General features: G+C 42.9%; 1 protein-coding gene across 1 annotated transcript in view; it reads right to left on the reverse strand.

The window, feature by feature from the left end:
- Positions 1-1,066: 1,066 nt before the first annotated feature.
- The window catches only part of LOC111952550 (phosphatidylinositol 4-phosphate 5-kinase type-1 gamma-like), a 78,780-nt gene continuing 64,616 nt past the window's right edge, over positions 1,067-15,230 (reverse strand). The window contains exons 17-18 of the mRNA XM_023971357.2: positions 11,465-11,551; positions 1,067-2,828 (exon numbers count right to left, since the gene is read on the reverse strand). Of these exons, the coding sequence (XP_023827125.1) occupies positions 2,826-2,828; positions 11,465-11,551 (90 nt within the window). The 3' untranslated portion in view covers positions 1,067-2,825. The remainder of the gene's footprint in view (positions 2,829-11,464; positions 11,552-15,230) is intronic.

Here is a 15,230-nt window from a genome sequence, read left to right on the forward strand (position 1 = left end):
TTTGAACCCGATTTAACATCTYTGGAGAGACCTGAAAATAGCTGTGCAGCGACGCTCCCCATACAACCTGACAGAGCTTGAGAGGATCTGCAGAGAACAATGGGAGAAACTCACCAAATACAGGTGGGCCAAGTGTAACAGTATAGCTCCCGTTCCTCTCCTTGCCCCTACCTGGGCTCGAACCAGGTAGGGGCGACAACAGCCACCCTCGAAGCATCGTTACCCATCGCGCCACAAAAGCCGCAGCCCTTGCAGAGCAAGGGGAACAACTACTTCAAGGTCTCAGAGCGAGTGACATCACCGATTGAAACGCTATTAGCGCGCACCACCGCTAACTAGCTAGCCATTTCACATCGGTTACACAAGCTTGTAGCGTCATACCCAAGAAGACTCAACGCTGTAATCACTGCCAAAGGGGCTTCAACAAAGTACTGAGTAAAGGGTCTGAATAATTATGTAAATGTGATAGTTCTTTGTTTTTTATACATTTGCAAAAATGTCTAAAAAACTGTTTTTTCTTTGTCATTATGGGGTATTGTCTGTAGAATGAGGGATACATTTTTGATGTAACGTAACAAAAAGTGGAAAAAGTCAAGGGTTCTGAATACTTTCCCAATGCACTATACATATTTCTGATATGCTTATTCATTTTTAAATCATGCTGTCTCTGTAAAGGACTCTCCCTAAGTGAGGGCACACAGCGATTTGAAAACACATACACAAATACAGCTAAACTGTTGGAAGAACCCCTACTGATTTGCATGTACAGTAAAACTCTTCAGTTACAGATATCATACAGAGACAGCAGTGATTTATACACCATAAATAGAGCTGCATTTTGTCAACTCATTAAAACATATGGTACAGTAATTCATGTGTTGCTCTTAATCTTTTCTTGCCGGCAGCAAAAAATAAAATAAAATAAAAATAATATTCTCCAATTCAAATTGAAAATATATTTATATCTTTATATATGTATTTATAATTCTATATACACATTCTCAGGAGCACAACCACGGTATTGAACAAATGACTTGAAATTAATAAATACAACAGCACTACAATGAAAAATCAAATCAATATTTTAATTTCTATATAAGGCAATTAAAAGTAACTTTACAACTACTGCACTGTAGAAAATATTGCTGCTATGGTCTCTTGATGACATTAACAACTAATTACAACTGGCCACTGCACATCATAAGTATTTTACAAGTTCTGACACCTTGCCTCACACACAGACATACAAACACACCAACTCTAATTTAAACAGCCAAGTGTGAAACCGAAAAAGAGCAATAAAACTGTTTAAAATCTAACTTAAATCTTAAAACATGTAATCCACAAAGACTAAAAAAACATGAATCCTATGCCAGATGATTGTGATAAAGACGTCACTTTCACACCTAATGATGATTAATACATAAAGTGCTGTCAAAGCAGCCTGAATTCCCTTTCTGATTAACACTTACTAAATAACAGAAGTATGAATTAATTCTGGCTATGATATGATATTGTTATTTGTCCTAAGTAATCCAATCCATTAGCCTAAGGTCACTAGCCTGGCTGACCCGACTCAAGTGACTCATAGCAAGGGAGAGCTGTGACACACTGGTCTGGAAAGGAGGCCATTGTAAATGCAGTATTTGTGCAGAAATGTGCTCCTGAATGTACTGAGCTTTGATTGGTTCTCTCAAACTTCTTTTTCTTCTCTTTTTTTTCTGGGGAGGTTGAGCCCTCACGTTGTTTGGATTTGAAAATTCAACAGTTGTATTGGAGAGCTGTGAATGGCTGTCCATGTGGGTGTTGGAATGAGAAAAACACAGAAGAGAACCAATCAGTAAAACAAGCACATCCCCTTCCTTATCGCCGCATCGTGCTGACGCCAAAATAGCCTTTTCCAGACTCTGAAGTCAGGAGGACTTTGAGTTAGGCTACTAGTCTGGCTAATACCTATGTCCAGCAGAGCTAAAATTCAGAGTCAAAGTTTGATTGCTAAACTGTTGGCATTTCATTTCATATTTAGAGAACTCAATAACTCATTATGCGTGGATTTTTTGTTGTTGTTGTTGTTGTTGCATTTATCCTAAAGCTGGGTGGTCCTGGAATACATTGTAATGATGTAGGATTCTGAAATGATAGACAATGTCTCAATATTAGTTAGTGTTGCAATGATCTGGTTTTGAGGCTTGGAGACTCATGAGAGGTGCATTCAGCAGGAGTGTATGGGAAGTGTAGCAATACTGTGATAGAACTAAAAAAGAAACCTGTAAAATAATACAGTAGGCTTATAAAAATGCACAAAATCATGTTTTGTGAAACACAGTCTAGCGATAATTTTTCTGTTTATGGACATTTTAAAAAATGGTGAAAAAAGTTCAGAAAATAAAGAAACTAAACAAAAAACAAAGAAAAAGCAAACAATATAAATTAACATGATATCAATTCAATACATGTGACCATTTGACTTAATCAACCGTTGGGAATGTGTGGCGAGTAACAAAGACGACTCAACGCCCCTGTTCTCATGGGGCATGCTAGACGTAGCCTAGCCATTTGAGGTCCTGTTTTTCTTATGGTAGGGTCATTTTTGGTTGAGGTGGGGGTGAAAGGAGAGGAATGGATCATATCATCAACACAATGATAACGGGACGTCTAGGGGGGTTTCCTCACAGTATTTAGTCTGTTCTGCTTTTGTATCCATGGTTTAAAATACAGGTCTGGACTGGAATCATTCTGCTGCCTGACACTCAAAGGCCTGGGGATCAATCTGATGGCTCCTCTCTCCACAGAATCATTCTCCTCTCAGCTCTATGGAGGTGTGTTTACTGTTGGTGGAAGAAAAGAGAGAGAGAGAGAGAGAGAGAGAGAGAGAGAGAGAGAGAGAGAGAGAGAGAAGCTAAGGAAGAGAGAGAGAGAGAGAAGCAAGAGAGAGAGAAATTGTAAGGGGAATAGAGGTGTAAATATTTGGCACATATTCATGTCAATAGTGTCAAATCAAATCTATTAATTCCCCCACAGCACTGTATAACTGGGGTATAACCCTTATCAAAGTACATTTATTTATCAAAGGTATATATCAAAATTCATAAGGCAGGCAAGGGACAAACACATAAAATAGAGGGTAGAAAGAGAGAAAGGTAGTATTTTTAATCATGAAGATCCGCTCAACAAAACATTTTCTTGACTGTTTTTACATTTTGTTATAAATTTATGTCAGACAAACCCTAAGAGACAGTCTCCTTCCACTAGGCACTGTAATTCCATGTCCCACAGGCTCTGCTTCCACTTATTCTGCTGGCAGCTCCTGTCTCATGGTGAGGTGGAAGTACAGTTGTGTGTGTGTGTGTGTGTGTGTGTGATGTATGTGTCTTCTCTATGGGAAATAATGGGCCAGGGTGAGGATGACATCTCCATTCACAGCTACTTCCTTCTTGCCGTAAACCAGTGCAGTGGACTTTGACGGAGGTCAACCAGCCTGCTACAGCTCTGAGCTTCTACTACTACTGCAGCTTAGATTTCTTAAAATACCCCGGACTAAAATCAAATCAAAGTGTATTTGTCACGTGCGCGAATACAACAGTGAAATGCTTACTTACCGCCCTAACCAACAGTGCAATTTTTAAGTAACAAATAGGTATTAGGTGAACAATAGATATGTAAGGGAAAAAAACAACAGTAAAAAGACAGTGAATAATAACAGTAGTGAGGCTATATACAGTAGCGAGGCTATAACAGTAGCGAGGCTATATACAGGCACCGGTTAGTCGTACTAATTGAGGTAGTATGTACATGTAGTTATGATTAAAGTGACAGAGAGTAGCAGTAGCGTAAAAGAGGTTTGGGGGCGGCGTGGGGGCACAATGCAAATAGTCCGGGTAGCCATTTGATTACCTGTTCAGGAGTCTTATTGCTTGGGGTTAAAAACTGTTGAGAAGCCTTTTGGTCGTAGACTTGGCGCTCCGGTACCGCTTGCCATGCGGTAGTAGAGAGAACAGTCTATGACTGGGGTGGGTTTTTGGGCCTTCCTCTGACACCGCCTGGTGTAGAGGTCCTGGATGGCAGGCTGCTTAGCCCCAGTGATGTACTGGGCCGTACGCACTACTTTCTGTAGTGCCTTGCGGTCGGAGGCCGAGCAGTTGCAGTACCAGGCAGTGATGCAACCAGTCAGGATGCTCTCGATGTTGCAGCTGTAGATCCTTTTGAGGATCTGAGCACCCATGCCAAAACTTTTTAGTTTCCTGAATAGGCTTTGTCGTGCCCTCCTCAAAACTGTCTTGGTGTGTTTGGACCATGATTGTTTTTTGGTGATGTGGACACCAAGGAACTTGAAGCTCTCAACCTGCTCCACTACAACCCTGTCGATGTGAATTGGGGCGTGCTCTGCCCTCCTTTTCCTGTAGTCCACGATCATCTCCTTTGTCTTGATCACATAGAGGGAGAGGTTGTTGTCCTGGCACCACACTGTCAGGTCTCTGACCTCCTCCCCATAGGTTGTCTCATCGTTGTCGGTGATCAGGCCTACCACCGTTGTGTCGTCGGGAAACTGGATGATGGTGTTGGAGTCGTGCTTGGCCACGCAGTCATGGGTGAACAGGGAGTACAGGAGGGGACTAAGCACGTACCCCTGAGGGGCCCCTGTGTTGAGGATCAGCATGGCAATGAGGATCAGCATGTGTTGTTGCCTACCCTTACCACCTGGGGCGGCCCATCAGGAAGTCCAGGATCCAGTTGCAGAGGGAGATGTTTTGTCCCAGGGTCCTTAGCTTCGTGATGAGCTTTGAGGGCACTATGGTGTTGAATGCTGAGCTGTAGTCACTGCACAGCATTCTCACGTAGGTGTTCCTTTTGTCCAGGTGGGAAAGGGCAGTGTGGAGTGCAATAGAGATTGCGTCATCTGTGGATCTGTTGGGACGGTATGAAAATTGGAGTGGGTCTAGGGTTTCTGGGATGATGGTGTTGATGTGAGCCATGACCAGCGTTTCAAAGCACTTTATGGCTACAGACATGAGTGCTATGGGTCGGTAGTCATTTAGGCAGATTACCTTGGTGTTCTCGGGCACAGGGACTATGGTGGTCTGCTTGAAACATGTAGGTATTACAGACTCGGCCAGGGACAGCTTAAAAATGTCAGTGAAGACACATGTTAGTTGGTCAGCACATGCTCGGAGTAAACGTCCTGGTAATCCGTCGGCCTTGTGAATGTTGATCTGTTTAAATGTCTTACTCACATCGGCTACGGCAAGCGTGATCATCCAGTCGTTGGGAACAGCTGGTGCTCTCATGCATGCTTTAGTGTTGCTTGCATCGAATCGTGCATAGAAGTAATTTAGCTTGTCTGGTAGGCTTGTGTCACTGGGCAGCTCGTGGCTGGGCTTCCCTTTGTAGTCTGTAATAGTTTGCAAGCCCTGCCACATCCGATGAGCATCCGAGCCGGTGTAGTAGRATTTCATCTTAGTCCTGTATTTACGCTTTGCCTGTTTAATGGTTCGTTAGAGTCCTGCTTCTTGAAAGCGGCAGCTCTACCCTTTAGCTCAGTGTGGATGTTGCCTGTAATCCATGGCTTCTGGTTGGGGTATGTACATAGGTCACTGTGGGGACAACGTCATCGATGCACTTATTGATGAAGCCGGTGACTGATGTGGTATACTCCAGTCTGTGCTAGCAAAACAGTCCTGTAGCTTAGCCTCTGCATCATCTGACCACTTCCGTATTGAGCGAGTCACTGGTGCTTCCTGCTTTAGTTTTTGCTTGTAAGCAGGAATCAGGATATAATTATGGTCGGATACGCGTCTCTGTGTGTGGAGTAAAGGTGATCTAAAGTAATTTTTTTCTCTGGTTGCACATGTAGGTAGAAATTAGGTAAAATGGATTTAAGTTTCCCTGCATTAAAATCCCCGGCCTCTAGGAGAGCYGCCTCTGGATGAGCATTTTCTTGTTTGACAAAAAATATAGATGAACTCTCTTGGTAGATAGTGTGGTCTACAGCTTATCATGAGATGAGGTTTTGCTCGCCTGAGGTAGAGTATCTCATGATAAGCTGTAGACCACACTATCTACCAAGAGAGTTCATCTATATTCTTCGTAGCTGTCTATTTACCACCACAAACCGATGCTGGCACTCTACCTCAGGCGAGCAAAACCTCGAGACTTCCTTAAAACCTCTTGAAGCTAGGGGGCAGAATTTTTATATTTGAAAAAAAAACGTTCCCAAGATAAACAGACTTTTTCTCAGGCTCAGATATTAGAATATGCATATAATTGACTAATTAGGATAGAAAACACTCTAAAGTTTCCAAAACCGTCAAAATATTGTCTGTGAGTATAACAGAACTGATTTTCCAGGCGATAACCTGAGGAACTCCAACCCGGAAGTGCTTAAAAAAATTAAATCCTTGTTCCATTGCTTGCCCCTCCATTTAAAGGCGTATCAACCATATTTATTTTCCAATGGCTTCCTCAGGCTGTGACTAGGCTGAGTTTCAGGCTTTTATTTAGAAAAATGAGTGAGATATATCAAAACGCGTCAGTGGATGACCAGGTGTCCTTTGTTTCCTGCGCAGGAGAGATTTGGCTCGACATTTTCTATCTCTGTAGAATTKAACAGTTTACCGTCTGGTTGAAATATGATCGATTCTCACAAACGCTTGGATTGCTTTCGCTGTAAAGCATATTTTCAAAATCTGACACGATAGGTGGATTAACAACAAGCTAAGCTGTGTTTTGGTATATTTCACTTGTGATTCCATGATTATAAATATTTTTTGTATTATTTTAGAGTTTGGCGCGCTGCCTATTCAGCGGTTGTTTACGAAAATGATCCCGTAAAAGTGATCCGTGTGGCAAGAAGTTTTAATATTAGATTTTGCACACCAACTGTTACTGACAAATAGACACAGATCACCACCTCTTGTCTTACCGGAGGCCGCTGTTCTGTCCTGCCGTTGCACCGAAAACCCAGCCAGCTGTATGTTATCCATGTTGTCGTTCAGCCATGACTCGGTGAAACATAAGATATGACAGTTTATAATGACCCGTTGGAAGTATAGTCTTGATCGGAACMCATCCAGTTTATTATCCAATGATTCTACGCTAGCCAATAGGACGGATGGTAGAGGCGGGTTACCCACTCGCTGACGAATTCCCACAAGGCACCTGGACCTGCGTCCCCTGTATCGGAGTCTTTTCTTCATGTGAATGATGGGGATTTGGGCCTGATCCGGTATCTTGAGTAAATCCTTTGCATTCGAATCGTTAAAGAAAAAATATTTGTCCAGTACGAGGTGAGTAATCGCTGTTTTAATATCCAGAAGCTCTTTTCGGTCATAAGAGACGGTGGCAGAAACATTATGTACAAAATAAGTTACACAAAATGCAAAAAACCCCACAAAAATCGCACAATTGGTTTGGAGCCCAAAAAAATGGCAGCCAGCTCCTCCGGCGCCATATTGTGTGTAGATTGATGAAGAATAAGGCTGTAACGTAACAAAATGTGGAAAAAGTCAAGGGGTCTGAATATTTTCCGAATGCACTGTACKTACCGGCATCGGTTTGTACCAGCATCGGTTAAGGCGGCAGGTAGCCTAGTGGTTAGAACATTGGACTAGTAACCGAGAGGTTGCAAGATCGAATCCCCGAGCTGACAAGCCCCTGAACAAGGCAGTTAACCCACTGCTCCTAGGCCGTCATTGAAAATAAGAATTTGTTCTTAACTGACTTGCCYAGTTAAATAAAGGTTAGAAAAAATGTGTGGGGTACAGAGATGAGTCAGTCATTAAAAAATCATGTTAAACAATAWTATTGCACACAGAGTGAGTCCATGCAATTTATGTGACTTGTTATTCACATTTTTACTCCTGAACTTATTAAGGCTTGCCATAACAAAGGGGTTGAATACTTATTGACTAAAGACATTTCAGTTTTTTAAATTATTTGTAAATCCACTTTGACATTATGGGGTATTGTGTGTCGGCCATTGACAAAAAAATCCAAATGTAATCTATTTTAAATTCAGGCTGTAACAAAATAAAATGTGGAATAAGTCAACGGTTATAAATACTTTATGAAGGCACTGTATGTGTACTAAAGTAGTCAAAAATGTAGTATTTGATTCCATATTCCCGAGAATGCAATGTGGTTCTACAAACTTGTTGGATGCATTTGTGTCACGTTCCTGACCTGTTTTCTGTTAGTTTTGTATGTTTTGTTGGTCAGGACGTGAGTTTGGGTGGGCATTTCTATGTTTTGTGTTTCTATGTTTAGGTCTATTGTAATCAGCCTTATATGGTTCTCAATCAGAGACAGGTGTTTGACGTTGTCTTCTGATTGAGAACCATATATAGGTTAGCTGTTCACACTGTTTGTTTGTGGGTGGTTGTCTCCTGTGTCTGTGTATATGTTTTCACCATACGGGACTGTTTCGTTCGTTCGTCGTTTTGTTTTGTAGTAAGTACTTGTTCGTTCGTTCTTCATGTTTCATGTAAGTTCGTCGTTCTAGTCTGTCTACATTCGTTTTTGTTATTTTGTATCATTCCAAGTATAGTTCGTTTTGTTCTTGTTAAATAAACTTCAGTATGTCATTTCAACGCGCTGCACCTTGGTTCAATCCCTGCTCCTCCTCTTCGGATGAAGAGGAGGAGGAACGCCGTTACAATTTGCTGTTTGTTTTGGTTGTTTCAGATTGTTTTGTTCTCATTGGAAATGAAAGGTTAAATAATGTATTGTGTCTTTTGAGTTACTTTTATTGTAAATAATAATATAATATGTTTCTAAACACTTCTACAGTCGTGGCCAAAAGTTTTGAGAATGACACAAATATTAATTTCCACAAAGTTTGCTGCTTCAGTGTCTTTAGATATTTTTGTCAGATGTTACTATGGAATACTGAAGTATAATTACAAGCATTTCATAAGCATCAAAGGCTTTTATTGACAATTACATGAAGTTGATGCAAAGAGTCAATATTTGCAGAGTTGACCCTTCTTTTTCAAGACCTCTGCAATCCGCCCTGGCATGCTGTCAATTAACTTCTGGGCCACATCCTAACTGATGGCAGCCCATTCTTGCATAATCAATGCTTGTTTGTCAGAATTTGTGGGTTTTTGTTTGTCCACCCGCCTCTTGAGGATTGACCACAAGTTCTCAATGGGATTAAGGTCTGGGGAGTTTCCTGGCCATSGACCCAAAATATCGATGTTTTGTTCCCCAAGCCACTTAGTTATCACTTTTGCCTTATGGCAATGTGCTCCATCATGCTGGAATAGGCATTGTTCGTCACCAAACTGTTCCTGGATGGTTGGGAGAAGATGCTCTCGGAGGATGTGTTGGTACCATTCTTTATTCATTGGCTGTGTTCTTAGGCAAAATGTGAGTGAGCCCACTCCCTTGGCTGAGAAGCAACCCCACACATGAATGGTCTCAGGATGCTTTACTGTTGGCATGACACAGGACTCATGGTAGCGTTCACCTTGTCTTCTCCGGACAAGCTTTTAATCCAGATGCCCCAAACAATCGGAAAGGGGATTCATCTGAGAAAATGACTTTACCCAGTCCTTAGCAGTCCAATCCCTGTACCTTTTGCAGAATATCAGTCTGTCCCTGATGTTTTTCCTGGAGAGAGTGGCTTCTTTGCTGCCCTTCTTGACATCAGGCCATCCTCCAAAAGTCTACACATCACTGTGCGTGCAGGTGCACTCACACCTGCCTGCAGCCATTCCTGAGCAAGCTCTGTACTGGTGGTCCCCGATCCCACAGCTGAATCAACTTTAGGAGACGTTCCTGGCGCTTGCTGGACTTTCTTGGGCGCCCTGAAGCCTTCTTCACAACAATTGAACTGCTCTCCTTGAAGTTCTTGATGATCCGATAAATGGTTGATTTAGATGCACTCTTCTGGCAGCAATATCCTTGCCTGTGAAGCCCTTTTTGGTGCAAAGCAATGATGACAGCACGTGTTTTCCTTGCAGGTAACCATGGTTGACAGAGGAAGAACAATGATTCCAATCACCACCCTCCTTTTGAAGCTTCCAGTCTGTTATTCGAACTCAGTCAGCATGACAGAGTGATCTCCAGCCTTGTCCTGGTCAACACTCACACCTGTGTCAACGAGAGAATCACTGACATGATGTCAGCTGGTCCTTTTGTGGCAGGGCTGAAATGCAGTGGATTTTTTTGGGGGGGGATTCAGTTCATTTGTATGGCAAAGAGGGACTTTGCAATTAATTGCAATTCATCTGTTCACTCTTCATAACATTCTGGAGTATAGGCAAATTTCCATCATACAAACTGAGACAGCAGACTTTGTGAAAATGTATATTTGTGTCATTCTCAAAACTTTTGGCCACGACTGTACATTAATGTGGATGCTACCATGAGTATGGATAGTCCTAAATGAATCGTGAATAATGATGAGTGAGAAAGTTAGACGCACAAATATCATACCAAGACATGCTAACCCTCTCACCATTACAATAAAGCATTTATTGGGGGGGGGGGGGCTATATTTGTGCGTTATTGGCCTTCAAGCAGGCATACATTTGGCCGGTATGACGTCGCACTGTGATAAAGTCTCTCATTACAATGGAAGTTAATAGGAAAACTACTTTTACATCGCGAAAACGTCTATCATACATGTCATATTTTAATACTGGCTGATATCATACCTCGGGAGGAGATCTTCTCCCGAATAAGCCATTGATCATATTTTTGCGATATTCCTACCTCGAGAAATGTGTCATTTAATGGACGGTCTAGCACATTTTTCCTATTTGTCTGCCTCTTTAGTCCAAGGTGCATTGCATGGTTCCGTTGTCAGAGATATTATACAAAAGAGATAGGAATCCAATGAAAAAATTAACATATAATGCCCCACCGAGCAGACTGTCGACCAATTGCGTTCAAGTTGTCATGTTGCATCACGCGGTTGCTAAAATAATCATCACGCAATCCCTTCTCAAAGTCAATGTATATGTCGAGAAACGTGCCTATTTTCCTGGAAGAAAACACATTATTGCGTTTCAGAGAGGAACTGTACAAATCAAATGTAATAGCTATTTATTTGCTTTACTTATTTGCCATTCACCTGACCAACTGCTTTTTACTGTATATGTCAAAGCACAGGCTTAAACTGTATGTTGGTCAGTTGTGTCAGAAAAAAACTAGTGATATTGGCAACAGTAGGTGTGCGGGTCTGGGATCTGATAATGGTGATGCATGAGCCATGAGGTGAAGGAGACATGTGCCAAGTTACCAAACTACATGCAACCAGCCAGCCAGGCCTACAGACCGAGAGTATGATTCCGAGGCAGCACAGTGAAACAACTGAGCAGCATGCAGTGAGAGTTGGGGGTTGCATGGTGAACGGAGAGGGAACCAAATGGTTGTTACTGGCACGGCCATATTCAGTGGGCACGACGGGTGGGCCGGTCCATACACACACTGTACTGGAGGTGTAATTCTCACTACTTACTGTCTCGCTCTCCTCCCCATCCGGCAAGTTATTAGACTCACTGCCATAGTGCAGAGGGGAGTACACCCAGGTCCTGTCCTCTGGGGGCTGTCGGTGCACAACCGACACAGCAGAGGGCGTCAGAGAGAGGGAGAGAGCGGGGGCCATTGGACGCACACAGAGAAGCAGAGGCAGGCAAGAGAGATAGACAGGACAAGGCAGGCCAGGAAAATTAAATAAAATTAGAAATGCCAAAGGAGGAAATGCCAGGACAGAAAGTGTGAGCTTGGAATATAGATTAGCCTAACTGCAGGGGAAATAGGGAAATCCTATTTGAACAGAACACAGTGTAGAGGGTTAGTGTAATGAAATATTAACATTTCCTTCAAAAGAACGTTAGTCTTTTCCTATTTCCTGCTATCACTGTCAAAAATCTTCAGTTTTCATGCTGGCTGGTATGTATCATGTGCCTAAGAATGGCTTTCTATGACTATGCTATTTCTATTTGATTAACCCCTCATCAATCTCAACAGCCAAGGTGAAGTGGACAAGGAAAAAGGATGAATCTACAGTATGCATCAGCCAGAAAACAGGGTGGGAGTGGGTGGTTGGCGACGGGTGGAAAGCGAGGGTGCCAGCACTGCCATCAACCAAAAGGACATCTTCTCTCAAAGCATCTTCCCCCCTTCATTCTCAATAAAGAAAAGTGCTCTGTGCCTTGCATTTATTATTATGTGCATTAAGTGTTTGGCCAGGACAGCACCTCAGTGCTGCTCTGTCTCTGAAGCCACTCAGGTAGAGACAGAGGAGAAAAAGAAAAATCCCTGTGAAAGAAAAAGAACTAAATTTTGTCTTGGAGGAAAGAAAATGAAAGGAGAGGAAAAGGGAAAAGGAAAAGAGAGAGAGAGAGAGAGAGAGAGAGAGAGAGAGAGAGAGAGAGAGAGAGAGAGAGGAGAGAGAGAGAGAGAGAGAGAGAGAGAGAGAGAGAGAGAAGAGAGAGGAGAGAGAGAGGAAAGAGGTGGGATAGACAGGGAGTGGGAGCGGGAGGAGAGAGACAGATGGCCTCAAATGAGAAGCTAAGAGCCTCCTCCTATAACTCAGCCACCTCATCCCTTCTTTCTCCTCCTTTCCTGCCCCATCACTCCCCCTCTCTCTCTACAGGGAGAGTCTTCTCCAGCCGTTTGATTTGATTCAACATGAAGAGGAACAAACCCCAAGCGGAGGATGAGGTGGATGAATAACGTTAAAGCTACAGTCTGCTTTAAGAAAAACAACAAAATTATATAAAGATTTGAAATGACTATTGAACAGATTTCCAGATTGCAGACTGAAGCTTAACAAAAAAGGCCAAGTCCCTTTTTGTTCAAATGATATAAAACACATGAAATAAAAATGATCTGTAACAATAGGTAAAGCATGTAATGTGTCATGGCCTCATTCGCATCAAGGCACCAGAAAGCATCCTCTGAGAAAAGATGCTTGTCAAGTGAAGTCAGTTTATAAGTCATTTGTGTGAGATCTTGTGCATGTCTTTTCATTCGGATCCGTCTATTTCAAAGTCTGAGGATCAACTGAAGAATCGCTACAGATACAGCACTAAGACTCTAAGTAAGCAGACTGGAGGACTAAGCTACAACAACTCCATCCACAGCTATATGCCATTGATATCCTTATAAACATGTGCTACTGACTGAAGCATTGACTAGACAAGAGAGCTTGGGACTATAAGGTTCTATCTGCAAAAAGATGATTCTGAGATATTTGGCTTTAAAGTTCCGAACCCTCATTGGTTTGAATGGTGTCAGCAATTTTTATCTTGTATTCTTTTGAACTTAAAACCATGAACTGGGGCATTCAGAGTACTATATAGGTAGAGAGCATTGAACAGAACAAGGCTATGTCAATAACATTTTTTGACAAAAATGCAGATAGTTGCCTACTACGAGAGCTTGGGACTATGAGCTGGGAGCCATAGAGAGTCCTACTAACTTACACTGCAGCTGGAGCTTTCTCCTCCGACAGGACAGGAGAGAACACCCAGGTTCTCCCGTCTGCAAGCTGACAGCACACGCCCAGAGAGAAGGGGGATGGAGAGAGAAAGAAGAAAGAGAGAGGAGGGAGAGAGAGATGGGGGAGAACAGAGGGGTGAAAGGGATGGAGGACAGACAGATGAGACGAAGATGGAACATGGATGGAAATGAAAGGTTCATAGAAGAGACGGTTGCTGTTTTGACTGTGATGGTGAAGGGTGAACAAATGAAATGTGAATCAGGCATGATGATGAATGGATTTACAGGTCTGGTGCCCTCCTTCTCCTCTCACCCCCCCTTTCTCCTTCCTCTCACCACCCTGAGCCTCTGTCACAGCTTAAACAGATAAATCAGAAGAGAGAGGGAGTGTGAAAGAGAGGGAGAGAGATGGCGTGAAGGAGAGAGGAAGATAAGGGAAACAGAGCGAGGGATAGGAAGGAGACAGAGTAACAGAGTGAAAGACAGAGCGAGAGGGTGAGACAGAAACAGAGAGAATGAGTGTAAAAGGGAGGTGGTGACTGCTGATGATAAATGAATAATTCAGGCTGTAGCCACTCAACAGGAGCTGGTGAAGTGCTTCTCTGCCATCTCCCCTGGGCCTGCTCTGACAAGAACAATCACTTCAGCCCTCTCTCCATGACCTCTCAAAGTAATATGCGCTCCGTCTCTCAGGACTGGTACAATATCCCACACATTGTTCTGATGAAGAGTCATGTCTACTTTGACCAGTCAAATCCCAGAAGACAATCATCTTTTCATGCAGTTTACTGGTACTCGCTTTGAGATTGCTTTACACATGAGATGACACAACCATACAACCCAGAAAATGAAACCGTTTAGAAGCACTAAATTAGAACGCTATTAGAATTCAATTTAGAATGTTATATGACCTAATACGTGTCTTCGGCTGGCTAAATGACCACAGGTGCATGGATACAGAGAGACACAGTGGTGATAGTGGTTGTCTAAAAGCGTTGCCTCTCTGTTTCTCCGGAACTGCAGAGAGGCAGAGCAGGTCTGGTGAGTTGAGATGGTCATCCGATGACTAAGAGCTCTCAGACAGACAGACCTACTGACCCTCAGAGCCTCCAGGGTCACAGTGTGAGGTGTTTCATTGCAGGAGACTGTCCACCCGTCAGAGTAACGCCAGAGGAAACTTTCCTATCTGGACTTCTCACCACAGACTCGTACATCAATGCATGGCTCTGGCTCCGAACTCAGTGTCGTAGAGCCCAGACTTCTACAATAACACCTGTCAGATCAAAGTCAGGCTGTCTGAAGAGAAGTAATCTGTTCAGGAGGACAAGGGCCATGCAGTTAAGAGAGATGTCAGATCAAAGTCAGGCTGTCTGAAGAGAAGTAATCTGTTCAGGAGGACAAGGGCCATGCAGTTAAGAGAGATGTCAGATCAAAGTCAGGCTGTCTGAAGAGAAGTAATCTGTTCAGGAGGACAAGGGCCATGCAGTTAAGAGAGATGTTTGAACAAAAGAGAGAATAACTCAACTTCACTATCTGCTGATGTCATAGCCTGAAGTACTGTCCTATTTGTCTGGGCCCACATTCAATTATGTTTAGTGCCAGATTGAGATGACATAAAGTGCTTAGGACAAAGCAGAAGTGAAGCTAGGGAGATGGACTGACTAAATTAACCCTTAAACACCTCAAATCCCAGTCTTAACACTCCACCCCAACCCACTCTGAACACCCCAGAACATTCTGAACACTCCACCACAACCCACCCCACTCTGACCACCCCA

The sequence above is a fragment of the Salvelinus sp. IW2-2015 genome, linkage group LG26, assembly GCF_002910315.2.
Source record: "Salvelinus sp. IW2-2015 linkage group LG26, ASM291031v2, whole genome shotgun sequence".
Taxonomy (NCBI): Eukaryota; Metazoa; Chordata; class Actinopteri; order Salmoniformes; family Salmonidae; genus Salvelinus; species Salvelinus sp. IW2-2015.